Source organism: Megascapheus bottae, chromosome 4 (genome assembly GCF_031878675.1).
Source record: "Megascapheus bottae isolate mThoBot1 chromosome 4, mThoBot2.hap1, whole genome shotgun sequence".
NCBI lineage: Eukaryota > Metazoa > Chordata > Mammalia > Rodentia > Geomyidae > Megascapheus > Megascapheus bottae.
Window position 1 is genome coordinate 36,097,961 of NC_143512.1, and position 26,276 is coordinate 36,124,236.

Below are 26,276 nucleotides of genomic sequence, written 5' to 3' on the forward strand. Positions count from 1 at the left end.
GTCTTTGATCCATTTGGAGTTAATTCTAGTGCAGGTGACAAAGAAGGATCCAACTTTAGTTTTCTGCAGGTGCTTATCCAGTTCTGCCAGCACCACTTGTTGAAGAGGTTGTCTTTCTTCCATTCTATTTTTTTGGCTCCTTTGTCAAAGATTAGGTGGGCATAGGTCTGTGGTTTAATATCTGGGTCCTCAGTTCTATTCCATTGTCTTCAGGCCTGTTCTTGTGCCAGTACCAAGCTGTTTTGATGATTATACCTCTGTAATAAAGTCTAAAGTTTGGTATTGAAATTCCTCCTGCTCTGTTCTTTCTGCTAAGAAGTGTTTTTGCTATACGGGTCTTTTATTATTCCATATGAAATTTTGGATTGCCTATTCTCTTTCTTTAAAGAATGATATTAGGATATTGATGGGTATTGCGTTGAATTTGTAGATAGTCCTTGGAAAGATTGTAATTTTCATGATGTTGTTTCTTCCAATCCAGGAGCATTGGAGGTTTTTCCATTTCCTTAAAAGCTCTGGAGAAACTAGGAATCCATGGAACATTTCTCAGTATAATAAAGGCTGTGTATGACAAACCCACAGCTATTATTATAATTAATGGCAAAAAGCTAAAGCCATTCCCTCTAAAATCAGGAATGAGACAAGGATGTCCACTCTCTCCACTCCTCTTTAGCATAGTTTTAGAATTCCTAGCCAGTGCAATAAGGCAAGAAGCAAGCATAAAGGGGATCCAAATAGGGAAAGAGAAAGTAAAACTTGCCCTCTTTGCAGATGACATTATTTTGTACTTAAAGAATCCTATAGACTCCGCTCCCAAGCTCCTTGAGCTGATTCAAAACTTTGGAAGGGTAGCAGGATATAAAATTAACCCTCAAAAATCAACTGCCTTTCTCTACGCCAACAGTGAGAGGAATGAGGCAACAATCAGGAAAGCAACTCCTTTTTCAATAGCTTCAAATTAAATAAAGTACCTAGGACTTACCTTAACTAAGAATGTAAAGGACCTTTTTGATGAAAACTTTAAAACCCTGAAAAAGGAAATTAATGCAGAACTATAGCAAACTTTTATTTGATGATCCCTTTCACATGTATTTTCAGAAAACAAGTAATGTAAACACACAGTAGAGAATGCATAAAACAGACAGGTAAATAAAAATTGCTTCTTAATGGTAAAATCATTTCAAATCAAAGCTGTTTGCTGATGATGGAACCAGTGGCTACACTGAAAAGCAGTATGGAGTTTCCTCAAAAAACTAAACATAGATACCCTATGACATAGCAATTCCATTTCTGGGTATTTATTATCCTGTAGAGCACAAAAAAGGCCACACTAAAGCTATCAGCACAACCATGCTCAACATAATATTATTTACCATAGCATGATAGCTAATCAGCCCAGATCTGCCATCTTGGATGAATGAATCAAGAAAATGTGATGCCTACAGATACAATGGAATTCTCCTCATCCATCAGAATGAATGATATTGCAACATTTGTAGAGAAATAAAAAGACTTGGAAAAATTATGTTCAATGAACAAGTCAGACCCGGAGAAACATAGGCTACATGTTTTCTTCCATATGTGGTAGGTAGAAAGTACCTAAGAATCCACAAGTAAACACACTGCGGGTGGTACACCAGGTGTTACATGACAGGTTAACTGACATGAAATAGAATCTATGCTAAGCACATACAATATAGTTCTTTTTTCATATATTTTTATTGTAATTAATAGAAGGATTACATGATATTTGCCAGTTAGAACATGCATTAATTCACATACATTGATACTCTTTCACATGTTTTGGTCTCCATTTCCCTCCTATCACCTCCACCCCTCATCTTGTTTTCCCCCCTTCCCTAACCAATTTCAAATAACCAAATACAAATATATCCGATATATCAGATAACAAAGTGAGATACTGTAACAATGAGAGATAACCAAGGGACAGCAAAAGAGATGGGAGATAACATAGTATCTTAGGGACAACAATCATTCATTCTATGGTTTTTGTTACTGTATCCTAGAGATTCTTTCATTTAGCCTCATACTATATGTCCTTATGTATCAAGATTTTGCTCTATTGCAAAACTCTGCTGGGAGAGCCCAAGGTTTCTACTGATTATGACAAGTGAGGGAACCCATTGAGCCTAAGTTCCTTTGAGTCTGGCTTACTTCACTTAATATGATTTTTTCTAAGTCTTTCCTAACAAATGGGGCGATGTCATTCTTTCTGACAGCAGCATAGAACACAGTGTAGTTCTTTAAAAAGGGGAAGTAAAGTCCAATAAAATAAGTACCAGGAAATGAACACTTGAAAGAAGGGAAGGTGGGGCCAAGGCAGGGGGATGTTTATTTAGAAATTAGAGGAAGGTGGGCCAAAATGGGGGTGAAAATGTTGAAGAAATGACACAGATCAACATGCATTATTCACATAAATAGTTTTGTTAAAAGGCAAAAAATCATTATATAACCTAAGGTTAAGTTAAGTAAGGGAAAGTGTGGATTGGGAAGAATAAATGTCAATGTTGAAAGGGGTGACATTAATCAAGATGCAATATATTCATAAACTGCCTTGGTGAACTCTTGTTGTAAAAGAAAATAAAAATATTCAAAATATACCAGTATTCTTTTTTTTTTTGCCAGTTCTGGGCTTGAGCTCAGGGCCTGAGCACTGTACTTGGACTTTCTCAAGGCTAGAGCTCTACCACTTGAGCCTCAGCACCACTTCCAGCTTTTTTCTATATGTGGTACCGAGGAATCGAACCCAGGTCTTCATGCATGCTAGGCAAGCACTTTAACCACTAGGCCAAACTCCCGGCCCCACCAGTATTCTTGAAAAAAGAAACATACTACTATCTTAAAAAATGGTAAGATCATATAAAGCTTGGATTTCTTTATGTTTCTATAGATACCCACCCTGCTTTTTGTTCTTTTCTGGATTACATGAAAAAATGGAAACATTTGCTCTTAAGTACAAATAATAGATAATAGTTTTTGAAACATTAAACAATATTGTCTTATAATGACTAGAAAGAAGAGCCCTTGACCTTATAAAATTCTTAACTGCTACTTGTCAGTGTATAATACTTCTATTATGTTATAGATTTTATAATAACCATTCACCTAAGTAACCTTTTAATTAAGTTACTAGCATGCAGTCTAATTCAGGATTTCCCTCAAGACCACTTTAACTATTTATCCAATTTAGAAGTTCTCATGTATCTTATTAAGCATTGTAATCTGCCAGGAATATGTAACAGTGGCACAACATAATCTTCACTGATGTTCAAATTCTTTTTGAGAACAATTGGAGAATTCTTTTACCTATACCATTTAGTCTTGCTACAGAGTGTGTTCCATATATGTTTGGTTATCTTTACTATACATTTGTTCCCTCCGAATAAATAATAAAAGTACCACTGGTAGTATTCAGTTTTCTAGTTAATTGAGGCAACCCTTAGATTTAATGTTCATAAAATATCCACCTTACAATTTGTTCTGTTTCATATTCTGCAAAAATATTAATATATGAAAACTCGAATTCCTTTTTGTTTCTTGCCTGTCAAACTATGAAACAGAAGCAAAATGTAGTTGTAGAAAGTAATTAGTGAGAAGCAAAATGTAGTTGTAGAAAATGATAAATACTCAAATATTTCTGCATTATTCAATGTTAACAACAATTTATGACTTTGACTTTTCCCCCTAATTGGCTTCAGTGACTGTGTAATGTGTATTTTCCTTCAAGACAAAAAAAGGTATGTTCCATCTTAGTGACCAACTTATTTTCACTGGCCTTCCTCCTGAATTACAAACTTTCACTCTTGGTTATCAGCTAAATCTATTCAATGGCTAATTGGCCAAAAGTAAATACTTTGAATTTTGCTCGATTTCCTTCATGCAGTACTTCTCTTAACATACCACATATTTAAGTGATATGTCAGATTCATAAAACACCAGTCAATTTACTGCCATCTCTTTGATAACTTTACAGTAGACTGTTGGTACCCACAGGTACATACTTCTAGAAAGACTACCACTGAGGAAACCCTGCAAATATTCATGCTACATTGAGTTCAGTACTCCAAAACAACTCACATTTACTTATAGCATACATATACTAGGCCAGTGCATCTGTAAATGGAAATCATATGAACTAGACCTACAAAATTAGTAATACTGGTCCTATTTCTAGATCATATTTCTTACAGTCTCAGATATTGCAGACACTTGATTCATTTTTTTCCCATACAACCAGCTAACTTTGCTAAAGCCATGTAATTTCAACAAATTTAAAATTCTTCAATTGAGCACATTACTTTTAGTTAGCGAGCTTAAATCCAGGGTGCAAGAGAAGTTCCTGAGCATATTTTGCTTAAAAGTAAATTTCTATCATTTGAAATATGGCTTCACTTTTGACTTTTTGGATTTGAGATATGAGTTTCAGCGTCTTCCTCTCTGGGCTGGCTTTGGACTGATGTCTTCAGAACTCAGCCTCCTGAGAAGCTAGCATAACAGGGGTGAGACACAATCACCTGAATTGCGTAGCTATTTTTAAATGTTAATACTATGTTTTATATAATATACTCAGGAGGGTAAGACCAGTGGGATCAAGGATTTTTAAGACAGCCCTGGAAGAAAAACATCAAGTTTTCATTTCCAATTAACCAGTACAATGCTGGGCTGAAGATGTGGTTCAAATGGTAGAGCTCTAGCCAAGCAAGCCCCAAGTGTACAAGGTTCTGAATTCAAGTCACAGTACCATCGGTAAATGAATAGTGATAAAGGAAAAAGAAACTGAATTGTTAAGCTTTTAATAAATCAAACTTCAATCAATAATAGTTTTCAAATAATTTTCAAGGAGCACAGACAAAGAACATTGAGGACATCTTCCTCATGTTCTTAATCTTGCAGTGGGCATAAGCTTCTGATGTAGAGAAACAGAGTTAGGGGATATCTAAATAATACACACATAGGGAGTACTGAAAAAAATTATATACTTATGTAGCTTTATAACATTTTCTGTGGAGCTATGTCTTCACAGATTTATTTGTCATAAAGAAACCTACACTAGAGGTATCTTTCCAATAAATTTCTGAGATAATTCTTCTACTACCAAATATCTGATAAAGTTTTGTTATCACCATTTTTACAAATAATAGAGGCATCTGCCTATGTTTCCTTTGACCCTAATGCATTTTGGTGAGAGATGAATGGGAAGTGGATTATAAACCAATTATTTAATCATGTTCGCCAAATAATACAAGTAGTATATATTTAAGAATAAGTGTTTATATCTGACATTTTTTATTATTTAAGAAAGAAGAAATTAAATTTTAGCAGCACTCAAACATAGCCTATTAGAATAATAACACTTTATACTACTGCACACCTGAATGAATTTAATATAATTATGTTTTCTGAAAAATAAGTAAGGCTTATCCATGTACAAGTATTTGATAAATCCTCCTTGGATTTCTTGTGAGCATGAATTTCAATGCAAGTCCTCTAAACTTGAAGATTTGTTTCTCAGTATCTCTTTAGCTAATTCTATCTACATTTGAAGATTTGTTTCTCAGTATCTCTTTAAATAATTCTATCTACATTTGAAATGTTTTTTCCTGTTTCTCACATATAATGTCCATACTTTAAAAAAAGTCATACTACATAATTAGTAATGCCTATCTTTTAATTATATTGTCCTAGTTTGGACTTAGTAGTTTTACTTTAGCCTATACTGAAATACTTTTCAGTTTTATTAAATATATGATTCATCACTTGAGTTTCATTAAGACATTGCAATATGTAATTGAACTACATAAGAATTTAATAATATAAACATGTCTTTTGTAAATATATCTTTCCTTCAATGTGGAAATCCCATAAAATATGACCATCTAAAATATATAATGATCAAAAGAGATTTACTAATTATTTGTTCACATGATTTGTGAAGGATTATTTTAAAGCAGTGTTATTTTAACATTGGAAAGAAAATATTGTCCAGTTAATTACAAAACTACTTATTTCCCCACTGCACTGGATAATTGAAAATAAATTTGCATTTTTACTTATGGCTCCTTAAAATCCTTAGAGTCAAAATAAATACTTAAAAATTTTAATCACATATATATTTTCGTGGATCTGTTTTTCAAAAGTATTTTACAGAGGTTTCTTATTCCCTATGTGAATCATGCAATAGTTAGGGACTTTTTTTTTGCCAGTCCTGAGGCTTGAACTCAGGGCCTGAGCACTGCCCTGGGCTTTCTCAAGGCTAGAGCTCTAACACTTGAGCCACAGAACCACTTCTGGATTTTTCTATGTATATGGTACCAAGGAATTGAAACCAGGTGTTGGTGCATTGCAGGCAAGCACTCTACCACAAGGCCAAACTCCCAGACACTAGTTAAGATTTTATTCATTTAATAAAGTTCCCACACATGATCCTGATTGCAATCAGCTATAACTTTCAGCCTTGTAGTACTTGTGAAACTAGTACACAAGGTGTAAAACATTGGGAAGAGTTTATTTTCCTCATTAATTTGGCACTGTTACTTTTACTTCCTCTCCGTCTGGATAGCAGCCCTTGCTTAGTTTTTTAATTTTTTATTGTAATTAGTAAAAGGGTTACATGATATTTGCCAGATAGAAGGTGCATTAATTCACATATATTAATACCCTTTCACATGTCTTGGTACCCATTACCCTACCCCCCACACACCCCCCACCCGTCTTGGTTTTCCCCCCTTCCCTATCAAATTTCAAATAACCAAGTACAACTAAATTCAATATATCAGATAACAAAGTGAGATACTGTAACAATATGAGATGACCAAGTGACAGCAAAGGAGATGAGAGACAACATAGTACATTAAGGACAACAATCCTCCACATGTTCTAATGGAGCTCCTTTCCCAGCCAAAGTGTGGTGGTGAAGAAGCTTTGTTTCCTTTGACTTTCTCCACTGAAGTCCTACTATACCCCTTTCTGCAAAGCTTTGCTCCACAAACACTTTTATTGAAGATATATGGTTACCTGGAAGAAAGAAAAATGACACAAAAGTAAAACCTAAACTTGATATTTTAAATGAGTGTTTCTCCAGTCCCAAAGAAGGAAACACTTCACATTATTTTCTCTACGTGACTGTATTCCATTCTAGTCTCCATCCTATAAATCAGACTCCATGCTTGTTTTTCTTTCCTTCTTTCTTTCTTCCTTCCTTCCTTCTTTCCTGTCTTCCTTCCTTCCTTGCTTCTGTCTTTCTTTGCTTAGAATTTTTCCACTTACTCAATTCTCCCAACATAAAAGTCTTTCTCGAAATAATGACAGGGACCTACCTGAGCAAGATAAATGAAGTTCAAAGTATTGTCAGGAAAACCCCACTTAACCCAATAATTGCTCAACTTGAGTAAGATCAAATTGTCAGCAAGTATTTTGTCTATCATAGTCAATTACCAAATAATATTCTTGAGGCATTACATATATTTTTGGTATGTTTTATTATAGCTCGCATACAACAGGTGCTTGGTAACTTTCTAATGTCAGAATAATGCTATTGGATTATTTTCTGAGAGAAACAGACTTGTTGCTCAAAAGACAAAACAGAAACAAAACAAGAAGCAAAACAGAGATATTGCTTTCTAGGTCCTAGATCACATTATTCTTTGTAATAAATAAAATTGGATGTTCTTCTTAAAGTCTTTATTTTATATTTCAATACAAAACACTGAAATATGATCCTTTAAAACCATTTATGTATCTGTAAATATGTTTCTACCTACACAACTCAGAGATTATCTGTCATACCCTATTGTTAGATGCAGCTTTTGAATGTTGTTAAGTGTAAGGCTCTAATACTTGAGAAGACATGGTCAATCAGCGAAGATATATTGAATCCATCATGGTGAAACACTTGGGATATCATAGTGAAACAACAAAGTTCTGTGTCTTCCTTGTGTGCCTTCATTCCAGCATAAGGAGAAAAACATAAAAACAACCCCATAGGCATTATAAATATATTGCATGTTATATTGAAAAGTATTAAGTTATGCCAAATATGAGCAGCTTATGCCTGTATTCCTAGCTACTCAAAAATCTAAGGTTTGGGGATCATGGTTCAAAACCAGCCGACACAAAAAATGTCTGTAAGACTCTTTTCTTCAATAAATTTCTCAGAAGAAGGCCAGAACGGGGATTGTGGTTCAAAGTGGTAGAATGGTAGTATCTAACAAAAGAAGTTCAGAGACAGAGACTGTCAGAACACACACACACACACACACACACACACACACACACACACACACATACACACACACACACACACACACACCAGAAATTTCATAGAGATGAAGGAACTCAAGAAAAGGCTTCTCTTAGAGAGAACAGTCTATGGTAAGTTCCTGTATAACATACTCAACACAACAAAAGCTAAACAGGCCTAAATTATTTTAATTTTTGCAATGTAATATAAGTGAACTATTTACTATGGCTATTTGTGCTTTCTGACCTCATATCCAGGTACACTTTTATTTTATTAAAATACTGAGTATATTTTACATATGTACTTGTGGCTCCTTATCATCTTCCTACCTAATACCTGTAATATCATGTCTTCTAACCAAGAAAATGTTTAGGAAGGGTATTTTCCAAACATTCTAGACAATACATTTATTGGCAAAGAAACCTGAACACATTTATAAAATATGGCAGAGAAATTTCTCACATTAGTATTATAAAAAGGACAGCCAGATTTCAAATCTTACAGAAAAAAAGACAGTACACTTCAACAAGCTGTTTAAACCATTTACTTAAATAGACTTTGTCCACTGCAGGAGATCTGACTCCTTTCCTAGTCAGTCATTCAGAAGTGATTTGTTACATAACTTATGTGGCTTCCCCTTTGCGAAGAGAATCATCTTCTCTATCCTAGTTTGCCACTAAGTCTTTAAGGTACTTAGAAGGTCTTCTCTGTCTCTTTTTCTCTCAATGAACTTGTGAACTGTATGCAACCAGATCAAGGTGAGATTTAGCGAAGTTTCCCTTTAGAAGTAGGAACTCTTCACTTAGGATCCTTGACTTTAATTGCAGAATACGAATTTCTGGACAAGTCACAATGGTCAGAAAACTTGATGAAATTTTATTGAGTAAGTAAATAAGCCAGCAAGCAGACACACAGACAAAAAGCAGACAATTTGAAGAGCAGAAGGGCAGGTACACACTCTAAAAGAGAGTGGGTACTCTCACAGGGATGAGATAGATAGATAGATAGATAGATAGATAGATAGATAGATAGATAGATAGATAGATAGATGATAGATAGATAGATAGATAGATAGATAGATAGATAGATAGATAGATAGATAGATGATAACACAGAGAGACACCAAGAAAGACAGACACAAACACAGGCATACACAGACACATGCCTCCTTGGCTATTGGGGTATTTATGTGGTAGAGGCAGGGGGTCTGGCTTCAAAATTATGCAAAGTTAGGTGTTTTGTCTTTGCTCTAATCACTTTTGTTGTATCCTGCCATAAAACAGTTTTATCCTTGTGACAAGGAGGCCCCTCACTATCTGCATTTTGGGGCAGGAGGTTGCTTAAATTGGGGAAACATTTTATCTCAGGAAGATATACATCATGTTAGACAAGTGTTAATTCTTGGGATGAGGAATGTATCCCTCAGGAAGCAATGCATCCTGTTATCTCTTTTTGAAGCAAAGATGGCTCTTCTAGGTTTATAAATACCAAATTTCTGTTTTGCTTTCCCAAGGCCTAAGTTTCCTTACTTTACTCTGTTTCGTTTTCCCCTAAATGACTTTGTTCCCATAATCTCAAAGGTAGTACATGAATAGTTCCTATATTTGCTGTTAAGTTTACTACACCTCATTTCCCCCTAGTCTATCTGGCTACATTTTGATCTTACTCTTATGGAATTTTAGTCTTGACAATCTTTGTTTGATTGTTGTGCATTTTTGAATACTCAGAGAAGATTCTTCACTGGTGCTTTTCTTAAAATCGCAGGTAGTGGAATTTCTAAGTCACAAAGGAGACCATTGGATATACGAATACTTTCATTGTTGCTCAGTTCCTTTAGTTGGATTCTCTTTGCAATTCCTTGCCTTTGCTTTTAAAATGTACAATTCATCCTTGGCACCAACCATTAAACTGCCTGTTCTTAGTGACAACATGCTCACTGTCATCATTAACATCTACAAAGCAAGACAATTTCTGAACTTCAGTTAACAACCAAAGAGATAGTTCTGAGATCTCAAGGATCTCTATGTCTATTTCTAAGATGATGGTTATTCTATGTCTTTTCTTCAAGTCTTTCATGTACTCATTCAAAAGGCAGATAATAATAATTAATTTTTGATCCAAATAAATGATGGAACCACCTCACAAAATATTTTGAATATGGAGTCAACAGATTTTGGAATGAGTTTGATGATGCAGGCAGTTATTACACCAATTTTATAATAAATTTTGAAGCCTAGGTAGAGGTGTACAAATAAGATTTATTCCAAAGAATATTGTTTAAGTTTGGTGACAGCACCTCCAGCACGTAATCCTAGCTACAAATTTCTCCAAATAAACCACCCCAGATAGCCAGAAATGTAGCTGTGAGTCAAGTGGTAGTGCACAAGCCTCAAACAGAAATGCTCAAGGAGTGCTCTCAAGCACCTAAACAGGGCATGCATGCACAGAGGTACACACACACACACACACACACACACACACACACACGCACGCACGCATGCACACACACACAGAGAAGTTATTAAATCTTGAACATATTTATATTCAAAAGCCTTTATTTGTAAAAGGTGCTAATCTGGTGTTGAACTACAATGTATCTATAACTACTGAAGTGTCATACTGCACTATGTAATTGCTGACTCTGAGCAGCAGATTCCTGAAATGAGGAGTGAAGAGTTGCCCATCTTGTGATATCTCAGATTTAATAATGTTCATATGAAATAATAATCCAGTACTATCATGGAGTGAGGAATGGGTTAACCGACATACTCGGTTAAATGGAAGATCACACTCAAACTCTATGCTTTGTTAAGTTCAGATTGGCCTGGAGCTACTTTAAAGAAGTTGGGAGAAAGAGCTCATTCTAACAGTTGATAACAAGAAACCTGGAACTATAGAGCTAGACAGTTTTATCACAGATCCAGGATGCCAGGATTCACAGAGATAACTAAACATGGGTAAATTTAAACACTCACACATACAACAAGGTTTCTCCTCTGGTATCATCCCTGTCAGTTCTCCCACAACCAGTCATGGTCTCCTCACAGGGCTCTAAGATTCCTATATTGAAAGACATTGTTTAACTGCCTCTTAAATTACCATACTGATAATTCACACATTTCCTTCATTAATCTCTTTTTGTCATTGCTGTTGGAATCAAAAATGATTTTTAAGTATATTTTTCAAAACAAGTATGCCAAAACTCTTCTTTATTGACCAGGTGAAAAGCTTCTACTTATAGTAATGATTACTCTGCAAATAATTTGGACTTATTACATTGATCTTCAAGAGTGACAGTTCAAATCTCCATATTTAAATATAATAATGAAAGCTTGCTTAATTGTTTATGATATTTGGCTATTAACTGAGGTTTCCCTATTGCTTATAATTTCATTATACTGTAATAACATTTAATCACAAAGAAATTTTTTTGAAATAAGAAAGGATAAAGGAGAGAAAGGAAACAAGACATATTACAGTGTATAAGCTCAACTTTCTTCTTTCCTTCTTGTCAATTATATCAACCAGATGGTGACTTCCTGATCATTTTAATCAGCATATTTTGCTTGGAACATGGAAACATTATAAATATTAAACTACATTGAAGTCAAACCTGGATTATTGCCATTTCTTTTAATATTTCTACAAGGATATTCAATGTAGTATTAAATACAGTGTCAGAGTGCAAAGACAGCCATATTAAAGTAGAATATTTTTCATTATTTTAATCAACTGAGATAGACTTAAATAATAACATTCATAAGAGGAACCTTGCCATTTTATGCACTATAGTCAAGTTTTAGCATATTCACACAAAATTGTCAGCAGAAATGACTTATTTAATTAATGATATAGCAATTACTATGGTTCCATCTAAAATTTCCACATCTATATTCCTTGTGATTAATGTAACATAGAATTTAAAAATTTACATGCAAAATGCTGGACAAGAAAAAATAAATGTCTTTATCATCACTAAAAGCTGACTATATACCATTTAATATTTGAATGCATTAGAAAATAAATTGCATGTAATAGCCCAACATTTTTAATTGGGTTTGTGATGCTAATAAATTATTATACTCTTTTAGAGTGTTGTCCTAGATACAAACTACTGCATTTTCATTCTCCTAGGTCACAGAAAAAGAAGTATTTTACATAAAACATTTTTGTTTCTTCCAATGCAAGTTTCTTCCTTTGAGCAAAGCTTTTCTCATCCTCATGGTAAAACAGTGTAAACTGGATCTCTACTCAGAACAATTTTACAGGAACCAATTTTAGCTGTATCCTCAAACAAAAAGTTCAGAGTAGTGAAAAAAGCACATATTCAGCACACAAACTATACTAGTGCATCAGATCACAAACAGAAATAAAATGACACTTTGACTCTCCATATTTTGTTTTTCCTCCTATGGCCATATAGAGTTTCCACTGGAAATAAGGCCTATTGGCATGTTTTCCCGTTTGGCTTTACTTATATATCTGTGGAAGTGATTACCTAGATAAGCAAAGGAACTTATCAGAGTAATATTATGACATAAGGTAGCATCAAGGGAGAACATTGACATGTTAGGAGGTAGATGGAATATAGACTGAGTAATAAAAACAAAAACAAATCCCACATTTTGTAATGCCTTATATCTGTTTTGAATGATAACATATCTACATGGTAAGCATTTTATATTTCTTCAAGGATGCCTTATTCCTGCTAATTTTTTTCTTGCTCTGCCTCTCTTACAACTTTATCTGGACATTAAACAATGGCAAATACTAATATTTTATTTTGGCTTCTTATCCTTCTCCTGTGTTATCTCTATCTTCAGTGTAAACAAGTGTCTCATCCAAAGCCATTCATTTTCATCATAACAAGGACCACAAATATTTTTTTTAAATTTTACAGGCCACACTATTCTTTACCTACTTGATATCTTCTCTTGAGTAATATGTTCGTAAAGCTTACTCATGACCTTTTCTACCAAACCACATGTTTTCCCTGCAATGCTATGAGAGAAAAAAAACAAAACAAACAGAAAACCAATGTGAGTTGGAAAAACTACTTAAGTAGAACGTTGGAAGTGTGAATGTCAGAAATTTAATGCACATCAACTCAATGAAGTATGTAGACTCACTTTTTGAACACTGAAGATAATCTGGTCAATACAAAATTCATCCAAATACATGGACCTTGGAATGCCAGGTAGTGTGAGTGAATAGAAACTTTTCTTTAGCAACATATGGGAATCAGAACACTTACAAGAAATATCTCGATAATAATTTGAATGTTACACTAAGTAGCAATTAAGAGGGTAAAATTATTTTGTATTTAAAGTACATATGAGAACAGTTGCTTTTACAGAATAGGATACTGTATCTGATCTTAAAAAAAATCAAAGTATGACAATCAATGATGCACTGTTTTTCTAGTGAATTATTTTTAAAAAGTTTGATAGCAGGGGCTGGGAGTTTGGCCTAATAGTAGAATGCTTGCCTAGCATGCATGAAGACCTGGGTCCGATTCCTCGATACCACATACATAGAAAAAAAAAGCCAGAAGTGTAGCAGAGGCTCAAGTAGTAGAGCTCTAGCCTTGAGAAAAGTCCAAGGATAGTGCTCAGGCCCTAGGCTCATGATCAGGACTGGCAAAAAATTTTTTTTGCTAGCAAAGACTTAACTATGCCTCTCATTCAGTAGGGATAATAAAGCTCACTCATCTGTTTGAAAATTCTTCCCTGGTTTGTTCATTTATATTAATAAGTATCCTCATACCAGAGTCATTCTCTTTAATATATTTATATGGATTTTGATTTTGAACAACATGAATTATAAGAAAAGTAAAACTGAAATCAAGTTAAGTGTTGCCATTTTGCATCTATTTCATGGATCATTGTTTTCTTTTGTTTCATATGGGTTGGTTTTGGTGACCTTTTCCTGTGTTTGGCCAAATATCCCCAAAGCTTTCATCCTGTGATTAAGAAGCCTTTATTATGTTCCCTGTTTGACTTGGCCATTACTTAATGCTCACTTAACAGAATTCTACAAGACCAAATTATCACAGTGGGTGAAGGAACAGATGACCAGCTGGCCAGAATCCATGCCTGCTTTGTTTCATGTTTTCTCAAGTCTGCCACAAAGAAGCCATATGCACAACCTGAGGTGGCAATCCAAACAGTAACTGGCCTGTCCAGCTGTGCTCGCAGTGCTTTCAGCTGTGAAGTCTGGGGATGTGCTTTTCCCATCCAAGTGCAGCTGGGACAGCTCCTGCAGGGATGCCTCTGCCTCATGATTAACATGGCAATCTTGGGACAGTTCCAAAACAAGAAATAGAAATCCTTTCCTGTGCCTCCTGTCACGGCCTACAAGATCAAACTCACCTAGCCAATTTTAAGAGACAGAACACCAGTTTTGTAGCAATAATGCCGCTATTTTAAGCATCCATTACTTTATAATTGTAAAGTTATTCACAATCTGATAGTCTACAAATTGCTACAGCATTTCAAGAAAGGAAATCTGGCTTGGCTTCAGACTTAAAATTAGGTTTTTGAAACCTGTGACTGAGAATAAAGATAGCTACAGATAAAAATATATCCAATATCTAAACTTCAAGCTTTTGTTAGAGATAATGATAATACTGAAATTCACAGCGATATTAGAATCCTCTCAACAGTTATCTTACATGTATGAAACAATAATAAAGTAGCTAACACTGGGGGACTGAAATGTAATGAGTAGGATTTTCTTTTTTTTTTGCATGAGTAATTTGTAATTGAGTAAGTAAGGCCAAGGACCCTGTGATAATTAAAGGCTGAACAAATTAAATGTGTGCCAAAGCAGCATGTTGAATAGGATCTTGAAAAAGGGTGAAGAGCTGTCATGAAAAGATTGATGAGGAACATGGAAGAATTGTAGTTGCCTAGGGACACAATCTGAAGTAGTGAGATTGCTTGATGCTCCCAAAAGTTAGGATGCCTGCTCATGTAATGCATACAGAAAGGAAAAATGTAGTCTCTGCCTTTAATATGTGCCTTTTTTGTTGACATGGAGAACATGAAAATCATGTTGGTATCTAAAGACACACATAAATGATATCTATTCCCTTTTTACCACTGGCTGATAAGTATCCTCAAATTTGCATTTTTTTTTCCAGTCATAGGACTTGAACTCTGGGCCTGAGTTCTGTTCTTGAACTCTTCAGCTCAAGGCTACTACTGTACCCCTGGAGCCACAGTGCCACTTCTGGTTTTCTGGTGATTAATTGAAGATAGGAGTCTTTAGAGGGCTGGCTTTGAACAGCGATTCTCAGATCTCAGTCTTCTGAGTAGCTAGAATTACAGGCATGAGTCACTCTGCCCAGTTTCAAATTTGCAATTTGTATTAACAGTCATTCTAACAGTCACTCTTTTGAAACAAATGGCTTGCAGAGATTTGTTTGGACACAGCTCCCTGTGTTCCTATAAAAGGAATTTTCTCAGATTGGTCAACCAGTAGAATTCCTGTTTCATATATGTTTGGACTTATTTATTGTTTGATGTTTTCATAAAGATTTGCGTATGAATTTATTTCTATTTTGCTACAGATAATTTAGTGGCCAAGAGATATGTGTGTCCATGTATTTTCTTCCTATAATAGTACGAGGCAGGTCTGGGAGTATGGCATTTTGGTAGAGTGATTGCTTAGCATTCATGCAGTTCTGAGTTGAATTCCTCAATACCACATACACAGAAAAAGCTGGAAATGATGCTGTGGCTCAAGTAGAAGAGTGCTAGCCTTAAGAAAGTTCAAGGACAGTGCCCAGGCTTGAGTTCAAGACCCTGGACTGGCCAAAAAGAGTACTAAAAATCAGATTAAGTTTGGCTCATATAAACACTTTTGTTGAAGATTTGGTCTCTAGCAGGTAGATCCATTCAAAGTACAAGTCTTTGAATGGATTCATCCCTGGGTGAATTCATAATGATTGGACTATCAGAAAGCTGGGGTTAATTGGTGGACACAAACCTCTGCAGGGGTGGAGGGAGGGTGGGAGGCCCACGTCCAGGAAGGGAATAGCAGCCAGGCTACTGTCTTTAACTGCCTTGCTCTGTTTCCCAGACACAAAAGTTGAGCAGATCCGATCTATGAGTAGCTCCTCTGCTATGATGCACTGCTGGAACCTCCAAAATTGTGACAAATATGAACCATTCCCCCCCCCCCCTAAAAACTACTTTTCTCAGGTGTTTGTCATAGCAAAAACAACTGAAACGATCTGACACAGGATTCCACTGATAACGTATTTCGGCAGTATACAATTCAGTGCTCTTTTCCCCTCCAGATCTGTACCATCCTCTCGCCCTCCTGAAGATAAATATGAAGACACATGATACAAAAAGTAAAGAAGAATCATCAAAACATTAAAATTTTAAAAAGAGAAAGCTCTTGTTTCCATATCTTGTAATATATATATATATATTTATGGAGGGGGGGCATGTAGGCAATGTAGGCATTGATTCTTTGGCTTTCTCTCCTAAGAGAATCCTCTTTTGAGAAGATAAGCATGTAATACATATGAAATAATTTTAATTTTATTATTGTGATTGCAAGGACATAGATTCACAGAACCAGCAAATTGCATAGGTCTATGCATTTTTTGAGCAATTAATCTTGTTGACACACTTATGTGACCTTACATAAAAATGCCTGAGAAGCATGCTGCTGATTTCAGTTGTTCATTAATATTGATCATGTACTGTCCCCATTGTAGTAGAAGTGACTTAAAGATTACGTACAAACATATTACAGAATTATTGATTTTAAAGCTACCAGACGCCTCTTGTATCTCGAAAGTCCACTTATGCTTTTATTGCTAATGTGATATTACCTGATTTTGTTTTCTAAAAAGACTTTAGAATTTTATGAGTACCAATCCAATCTACAACTCATACACACCATTCTTCCATTTACCTACAATGTATAATGAAACAAACATTTTGAAAGACTTTTTGTAGAAGGAATTAGGTGATTTTTTTTCCACTTTTTAACTTCTAATGGTTGAATAATACCTTGTCCTGCATTTTTCTTTCTTTCAAAGTCATATGGAAGTAAATGTATATGAATTCTGGTATGTTACAGAAGAAAAACTTGAGATACCTCAAACACATTTTTGTCTGCTAAGTTTAAGACCACAGATTATTAAAAGACATTGGTTGATAAAATGCCTATGAGAAATTTCAGATTTTAATATCCAAAAGCTATTATATTCAAAAAAATCAAAATAAAGAGCATAGAAACCAATTGCCTGAGGCTCATGCCTATAATCCTACCACTTTATAGCCTACGAATAGTGGCAGAATAAAAGTTTGAAGCCACCTCAGGCCACCACCAGGCAAAAATGTTTGTGAAACCCCTTCTCACCCCACAGCTGTGTACAGTAGCTCTCATCTGTTATCTTAAACTATGTGGGAAGTTAAGACTGAGAGTATCACAAATCCAAAACAGCCAAGGAAAACTGTCTATACTATTTTTATTTCATCGGGTATGTGATGGGAAATACTTGCCATCTCAGTAAATACAGGAACTCTAAAATAAATTGATAATATCGAGATATGTGCTTGAGTAGGAATGGAAATTTCATCTCATAAATAAGTCATACAGAGCAGGGCTGATGACATAGCTCAGCAGTAGAGCATTTACTATGTCTACTAATCACAAGGCTCTGGATCCCAACGCTTCTGACAAAAATCAAGAAATGTGTTCATATCAAGCATATTCATAGCCAAAGTAAACCATAAAAGTCCTTTAAAACTGAAATGAATAAACAGAATGACTAAATATATTCTGATATGCACTTTCAGATGCTGACAATTTTCATTTCATTCAAGTATTTATTGAAAACTACTAAAGCAATTCCTAACATCTAATAGGTACCTTATTTATAAATATTATTTAATCTAAAATTATGAGGTAAAACTCTATCAGTCAGTGACAGGTAATTTTATTCCTATCTGTACAGTGAAACAGCATAAGTGTAAATTATCATTTGTCCATGTATCAAGAGATTAAAATAATACTTTTGAGTATCAAAGTGGAAGAGAGTGCTGGATTAAAATGGTGACACAGAGACAGAAGTTTCCAGAACTCGCATTTTCAGGTGATGAGCTTCTTTATCACTTGAGCCAAGAAATCTGGAAAATATTCCTATATATTTATTGCTACTACATCAAATCCTAAAACGTTTTTGGTTTCCAAGAAAATTTCATGACTGAAGATCCTAGCCTTAATTTATTATGCTATTTTTATATACTAACTTATATTTTGATTATTTCAACTTACTTGTGATTTAAGTGAATGCCTTTAGTTATAGAATTATTTATAGAATTAAGAGACTAAAGCACTGTTAATGAGATTATATAAAGTTACATTTTTCTTAATTATATATTTGCTAGAGAATAAACATGCATGTAATTATTATGCAAAAGCATACAAGATCATAATCTGTTGTTTGCAATACAGTTTACTCTTGGAACCTAAACCATATTAGAGACAATAAACACTGAAACATAATTATAAATTTGAAGAGCTTAAATTGGAAAATTTGGAAGTTTCAGTAAATATTCACATTAATTAGTGAGGGAAAAGCCAAAAGATAGTGGTGTATCACAGATTTGGACTTAGAATAGAGTTGAAACAATTGATCAAATTATTATTACATGGGACTGACATAGGCTTGTTTATTCAAAATTCACTAACCACCTACTATGTACCTACCATTACACTTTCTTTCCTCATATTTCTAGCAACAGGGGAGAGTGAGTGATAAGAAATAGCTCATTTCTGCTCACAGTCCTATGTAGTAAGAAAGAATGTGTACAAGACATGCTCAAGCTTATGTATAATTACCACAAAATGATGGGGAAATCCTTGAGTTTAGCAATCTATTTCAAACACGGTACTAACAATAATATAGGACTATTTGCAAAACAGATTTCACCTCTTCTTTTGTGTGCTCTGACTCAATAACTTCAAATATTCTAAAATATTTCCATTTTAGGAGGCATTAAAATATTAGATGTACATATAAATGTAATGAATTAATGCTGATTATATCAGTCATAACTAATGCTAATACACATATTGATGACATAGAAAAGAGTGTAGTTTACTGGGAAAGGTATAGACTTTGTAGATGATAGAATGCATTAAAAATATACATTACTTACCCTTTCCATGTATGTTTCCACATCCTGAAACCAAGATATAGCCTTATAAATCAACATTTAAAAGATACTTACTTTGGAACTGGGAGTTTGGCCTAGTGGTAGAGTGCTTGCCTAGCATGCACGAAGACCTGGGTTCAATTCCTCGGTACCACATACATAGAAAATATGTCAGAAGTGGTGCTGTGGCTCAAGTGGTAGAGCTCTAGCCTTGAGAAAACCCAAGGACAAAAGCTCAGGCCCTGAGCTCAAGCCCAGGACTGGCAAAAAAAAAAATACTTACTTCATATCCACAGAATTTCAGAGTCTCTGGAAAGATTAAACTCTCATTCCTTTTTATTTAAATCAGCAGTATCCATTAAATGAAAATCAAGTGAATTTCTTGAAGTAGAAAAAAAAATAACAGCAATCATAGGCTCTAAAATGGTAAGGGTTTTCTAAAGCAAAGATGTCAACTGAGGTGGTGGTATACTTTGGGATATAAATTGAATGAGCCTAGACTCACTAGTTCACAAGTTTTGTTGATCCCAATGGCTGTGCTAGGATTACTGGGCAGTCTTCACCTATGTTCTCAGAAGGTGCCTAGAATGTCCGGGACATTTATAACATGATCATTCCTTCCTCCATGTTTCTGTATGCATATCAGGTCTTCTATCTTTCTGTCAAGATGACCTGAACAAACACCACAGCCTTTTCTAATTGATTTCCCCAAACATGACTCTCAAGTTTCTGTAGTTGGCAAACTTACATATAGAGGTGATAAACCTACAAAGACAATTCACATAGTAGCTTTTCAATTCTTGACACTGAATTTGGGATATTGTAATTTCTTTCCAGCACTTTCTTTCATATAGCAGTTAATATTATGAATACAGTAATCCTCTTTTTCTAGTGGGAGTGATCAATTTCACTTATTTTTTAAAAACATTTTTAAAATCTATTTCTCATAGAATACTGTAAGCATATGTGAATGAGGACATCAATTTTTTCTTTGATATAAATTGCTCCATTTTGTTAGGGAAAACAGTAACAGTGTTTTCTGTTATGGTTTTAATAGCTGTTTTTCTCTTCTTGGTATAATTTCTTAAAACAAATTTCTTTGAGTCTGGTATTTTAAGAGATATTACTGAATTCTTATTTTGTAGATGAGAAAACAAAAAAAAAGTCAGAAGAAAGTGAAGACTGACAAACAACATAGGAGGTCAAACTTATATCTTTTTATAATGAAATACCATGTTTCAAATTGCTTCAAAATGGGTCAGAGGTCTAATATTTATTCTATCTCAAATATTGGCAATGTACTACCAACAGCAGGTGTTAGATAATTTAATTGGTCTCTGCTGTATGTTGTGATACTACCAACTCATATAAATACATTTTTAAAATACATTCTACAGTATATATTTGAGATTCATAGCAAAATGTTATTGGATATATGTGGGTTAGCAAAATGGTTACTGTGATAAAAAAAGATTAATTAAGCTATCTATCACCTTACTCAATTACTTTTCTGTAACAGGAGATACTAAAATCCACTTATTTGTAGCCTTATTTTGAGAAGATACTAATTTTTTTATTTACAGAAGTAAATTACACTAACTTAGAATCTTACTAATTATGACTCCTTAATATTATTTTACCAGCCTTACTGCTCACATTGTACATTTGATTGGTAGACTTGTTCATCGTCCTTCATCATTATGGATATATCTGCATAAAAATCATGGCTCCCTGGTTTCTTTTTAAGAGCTCCATGTAGCTTGGCACTGTATTCCTTGCTACTCCAGAGGTGAGACTGAGGACTGGGTTTAAAGAAAGTCCCTGTGAGAGAGTTCTTATCTCTATTTAACCACTTATAAACCACAAGTGGTAGTGTGGCTCAATGGTAAAGTGCTAGCCCTGGGCAAAAGAGCTCAGTGAACAGCGCCCAGACCCTGAGTTCAAGTCCCACCACTACCATACCAGCAACAAAAGAGCCAAATGTATCAGAAAGTGTTGGCCTAGGCACTCATGGAGTTTTCAGGGTTTTTTTTTTTCTTTTTTAATCTCTCCCCTGTCAATCTTCATTAAACTGTACAGGGATTGCATATAACTAAAGAAAAGTGAGTATAATTCTGTCTTCCCAGTTTATGGGGGAAGGAAACACAGTTAAGATTCTTCTAATACTGGACAATGTAATACAAAACCTTTCTGGGTTTAATGATTGATGATGTCCTATTATACCACTCCAAGTATGGATAGATGGAATTTCTTTCCTCCTCTGAAGCCTTGCTAAAGCTTTCCTTCATACTCCAGCCATACACAATTGTCCTGGAATAGACTGTGTAGTGAAGCCTTAACTAGTTATTTCACATTGTCACTATTCTTGTGTTCAACCAATCTGTCATCTTTTTTTGTCTCAACTGTAAACACTTGCTTCTTTTCTGAAGTAACTTCATAGACTCTCTGTAATTGACTTTTCATAGCTTATTTTCATAGACCATCGACACTTATTTTCATAGATCTCACACTCCTTTTCTAATATATAGTTCCTAAATTCTTCTTTAATGAGTTTTCCTTCACTTATAAACATTTTCCAGTCTGTACAGTTAAACAAAATTGAAGACTTGATTAAAGAAAGCTTTATTTATATTACATGCCTATATTTATCTCTCAAAAAGAACTTGTTTTCCATCTTCTACTGGAATCTTTTCTCTTCACAATCTTCATTCTGGATTCTGTCCTAGTTCAATTAGCTGACTCTAGGGGGAAAAAATGGGATGAAAAATAAGACATTTATTTGAGATAGCCTAAAGAAAGGGGATAAATGAAAGCAAGAGTACATAGGATAAGGATATGCCTATAGACTATGACACAGCCTGCCATTTCTGAGAGGAAAAAAAAAAGGAGGAACATTGCACAGAAAAAGCCTCTGGCGGGTAGCATTTTTAAAGACAATTTAATTTTTACCAAAGTAGAGACATAGGCCAGGACCCGCCAAGCTTGACAAGCAAGTTTTGCTTAGTCACATTGCCTAGGGAAACTGACCTGGAATGGAGAATGTGAGGGAAGATTCCCACTCCCTGGCAGAGGCTGGTTATTCTCTGCTGACTACAGGGGTGGCAGCAGCTTTCTCCCAGGGAGACCTTAGCCCAAACCTATTCCCTGATTACAGGTTCTAAGCATCCTATCGTGTCTGCTCTCTCAAAGCCTGCAAATAACTACCCACTTTTCTTCTTCAGACACACGATTTCTGATGAGGTGCTACTTTCGTTAGAATAGCATGTCTCTCCAGAGGCGTGTTCCAACCCAGTTCTTTTTTTTCATATAATTTTATTGTAATTAATAGAAGGGAAACATTATATTCACCAGATAGAATATGCATTACTTCACAATATGCATTACTTCTCATGTCTTCATCCCCATTTTCCTCCCCCCACCCCGCCCCTCATCTTGTTTTCCCAACTTCCCTATCCTATTTAAAAAACCAAATAAACATAAATACAATATATCAGATAACAAGGTAAAATGTTGTAACCACATGAGATAACCAAGGGACAGCAAAAAAATGAAAGATAACAGTACATTAAGGACAACAATCATTCATTATATGGCTTTTGTTTCTATATCCTGGAGGTCCTTTCATTTAGTGTCATATTATATGGCCTTATGCATCTAGGTTTTGCTCTATTGTAGATCTCTGCTAGGAGAGCCCAAGGTTTCTACTGATTATGATAAATGAGGGAAACCATTGAGCCTATGTTATTTGAGTCTGGCTTACTTCACTTAATGTGATTTTTTTTAAGTCTTTCCATTTCCTTACAAATGGGGGCATGTTGTTTAAATACCCCATCTTGTTGATCCACTCATCAACTGAGGGACATCTGGGTTGGTTCCATATCTTTGCTATGGTAAATAGTGCTGCAATGAACATCGTTGTGCTAGTGGATTTGTTTCTGTACTATTGGGTAAATGCCAAGTAGTGGAATTGCTTGGTCAGAGGGGAGTTCTATGTTTAGTCTTTTGAGGAACTGCCATACTGCTTTCCATAGTGGTTGAATGGGTTTGCACTCCCACAAACAGTGTAGTAGTGATCCCTCCTGGCCACATCCCCTCCAGCATCTGTTGTTATTAGAGTTCCTGATCATGGTCATTCTAACTAGAGTGAGGTGGAATCTTAGAGTTGTTTTGATTTGCATTTCTTTTTTGTTGTTGTTTTTATTGTAATTAATAAAAGGGTTGCATGATATTTGCCATATAGAAGGTGCAGTAGTTCACATACATTGATACCCTTTCACATGTCTTGGTACCCTTTTGATTTGCATTTCTTTAATGGCCAGAGATGTTGAGCATTTCTTCATGTGTCTATAGGCCATTTTTATTTCTTCTTCAAAGAAGACTCTCTTTAAGACTATAACCCATTTTTTAGTGGGATGGTTGTTTCTTTGGAGATTAATTTTGGAGTGATTCAATTTTTTGAGCTGTTGATATAGTTTAGATATGAGGCCTTTGACTGTTGTATGATTAGTCCAACCCAGTTCTTAAATAGTTCAAAAGATGAATGCAAACTGGTATCTGCTTCGTTTATCCTATGTGCTGAAAGGTATATGCTACTTAGATGATGGTCAATGGTTGCTTGATTTGTCAAAATTGTGGACATTTACATTCATCATCACATTTTCAAAATATGGAAGATTGTCTCACAATCAGAAGTTTTGATCATAATTAAATAAGTATTTGTGTGTGAGTGTGTGTGTGTGTGTGTGTGTGTGTGTGTGAGTAAAATCTGACTAAACACTGTTGTGTCTATGTATAATCCCTTTTGTCTGTAGCATGACTGCAAAGGATAAGTTTTAACTAATATTGGAAAGTTGAGAGAAGAGGAAACTATGTTGATACAGACACTAAATAACCCCCCCAAATCTCATTTTTAAAAATAATTAAACCCAGATTCAATCCCAAAACCTTGGTCTTTGGTGTTCATGCAACTAGTATTCTACTGAAAATGCTTTTTATGTAACCATCAGTTGCAAAATGATGAACGAGTACCTTTTTTAAGCATATTGTTCATGTGGCATTTTTCCTATTCTTTTAGGTCCTTGCACCCCAAATCCATGCCATAACGGAGGAACTTGTGAAATAAGTGAAGCTTACCGTGGAGACACATTCATTGGCTATGTTTGTAAATGTCCCCATGGATTTAATGGGATTCATTGTCAACATAGTAAGTACCTTCTTTTCAATGTATATTGATTATTATTGATCCAGTATGTACTCATCATTATCATTCTTATTTGTAGTTTCATCACAGAATCATGGAGCAGCATGCATCCTTTGTCATTTGGTTTCTACTGCTCTTTTTGCCTCTGAATCTATCCTGCTTCCAACACTGAGATTCAGTCTTTCCAGTGGTGGTGGTTGTGGTTAGTAATCCTTTGGGCTGGGCCTTTTCCATTCCTGTTCAGGTAGACATGCAAAAATATTACCCTTGATATTAAATTGACATTTGTCTTTCTCTTTCACACACATTCTAAAGCTAAGTTATCTCATGTCTTAGAAATTATTCTGGTCATTAGGTTCGGAATATGATACCCTCAAAGAAAAGAGGACTGACTGCCTGTCCCGTTGCCCTCTCTGTAAGCCAGCTTTCTAACTCTTGCTTGGCATTTTGGGGAGAAAAAATTTTTAAACGTTCAGGAAGACTGTCATCTGAACTTCTCTTTTTTTTTGCTCTCATTCTTATTTATCCTGGAAAGGTTAATAAGTCCACTTGTGACAATTTCATTTTAGAATTAGAGCTGAGTACAAATGCTAAATGAGGGGCTTGGGACCTTAAATGGGACCCCAGCAGGCAAGGAGGTCACAGCTTATTCCAGGTTGTTGGAGAAAGTTTTAGAAGGGAGGCCAGATGCAGGCAGAAAGTTAAAGGAGAAGGAAGGGAGGGGAGCAGCATGTGGTGGTGAGGATGAAGAGAAAATACATGAGCCATGAATACTAAAGTGATACTTAAGACAATCATGTTTGGAATGCATAAGGCAAATGTAAATATGGCAGCCAAGGCTAGGTTTCCAATCACCAACATCAAACATCATGCCCTCTGGCCCTGGAAGTTTGGCAGTACCTTGTACATTTCCAGAAGCTTTCCAGGCTAAGTGTTTTCAGATTTCTAGAGAAGCATATTGTAATACATGCTTTTTTGTGCTCCTCAAAACTGGTCCTGAACCTGCTAGAGAATGAATGGTTCTAAAGATTATATAGTCAACACATAGAGAGTTTAGGGACTTTATGTCAGACCTTATCCATAACTTACTGGTTTTCCTTCAGAGCAAAATCATGGCTTGATATCCAGATATGAGTATCTTGAAACAGCTCAAGAAAACCTAAGATGGGAACTTAGCATTTTGAGTGCCTTGTTGTCTAGCTAATCTTGTGACAAGAAGATGCTCAATCTTTATTTATTTGTATAATTTGAGATATAATGTCAGATGCAGTGTCCAATGGGAAATAGTCTGGCTACCCCAAACTACATTCTTCAATACTTGTCTATAGTGAATATAGAGAAAGAAAGAGAAAGGGGAGGGTATGGGAGGGAGGGAAGGAAGGAGAAAAGGAAAGAGAGAAAGTGTGTGTGTGTGTGTGTGTGTGTGGGGGGGGGAGAGAGAGAGAGAGAGAAAGAGAGAGAGAGAGGGAGAGAGAGGGGGGGGAGAGAGAGGGGGGAGAGAGTGGGAGGGAGGGAGAGACAGAGACAGAGAAAGAGAGAGAGAGGGGGGAGAGAGAGGGGGGGGAGAGAGAGGGAGGGAGGGAGAGAGAGAGGACAGAGAGAGAGAGAGAGAGAGAGAGAGAGAGAGAGA

The 26,276-nt window shown here is 35.3% G+C and overlaps 1 protein-coding gene across 2 annotated transcripts in view; it reads left to right on the forward strand.

Moving 5' to 3' along the window:
- Edil3 (EGF like and discoidin domains 3) overlaps nucleotides 1–26,276 on the forward strand; it is a 380,429-nt gene that overhangs the window by 138,072 nt on the left and 216,081 nt on the right. For both annotated transcript variants that reach the window (XM_090331670.1, XM_090331669.1), the window contains exon 4: nucleotides 24,521–24,649. In XM_090331670.1, coding sequence (XP_090187796.1) covers nucleotides 24,521–24,649 — 129 coding nt within the window. The remainder of the gene's footprint in view (nucleotides 1–24,520; nucleotides 24,650–26,276) is intronic.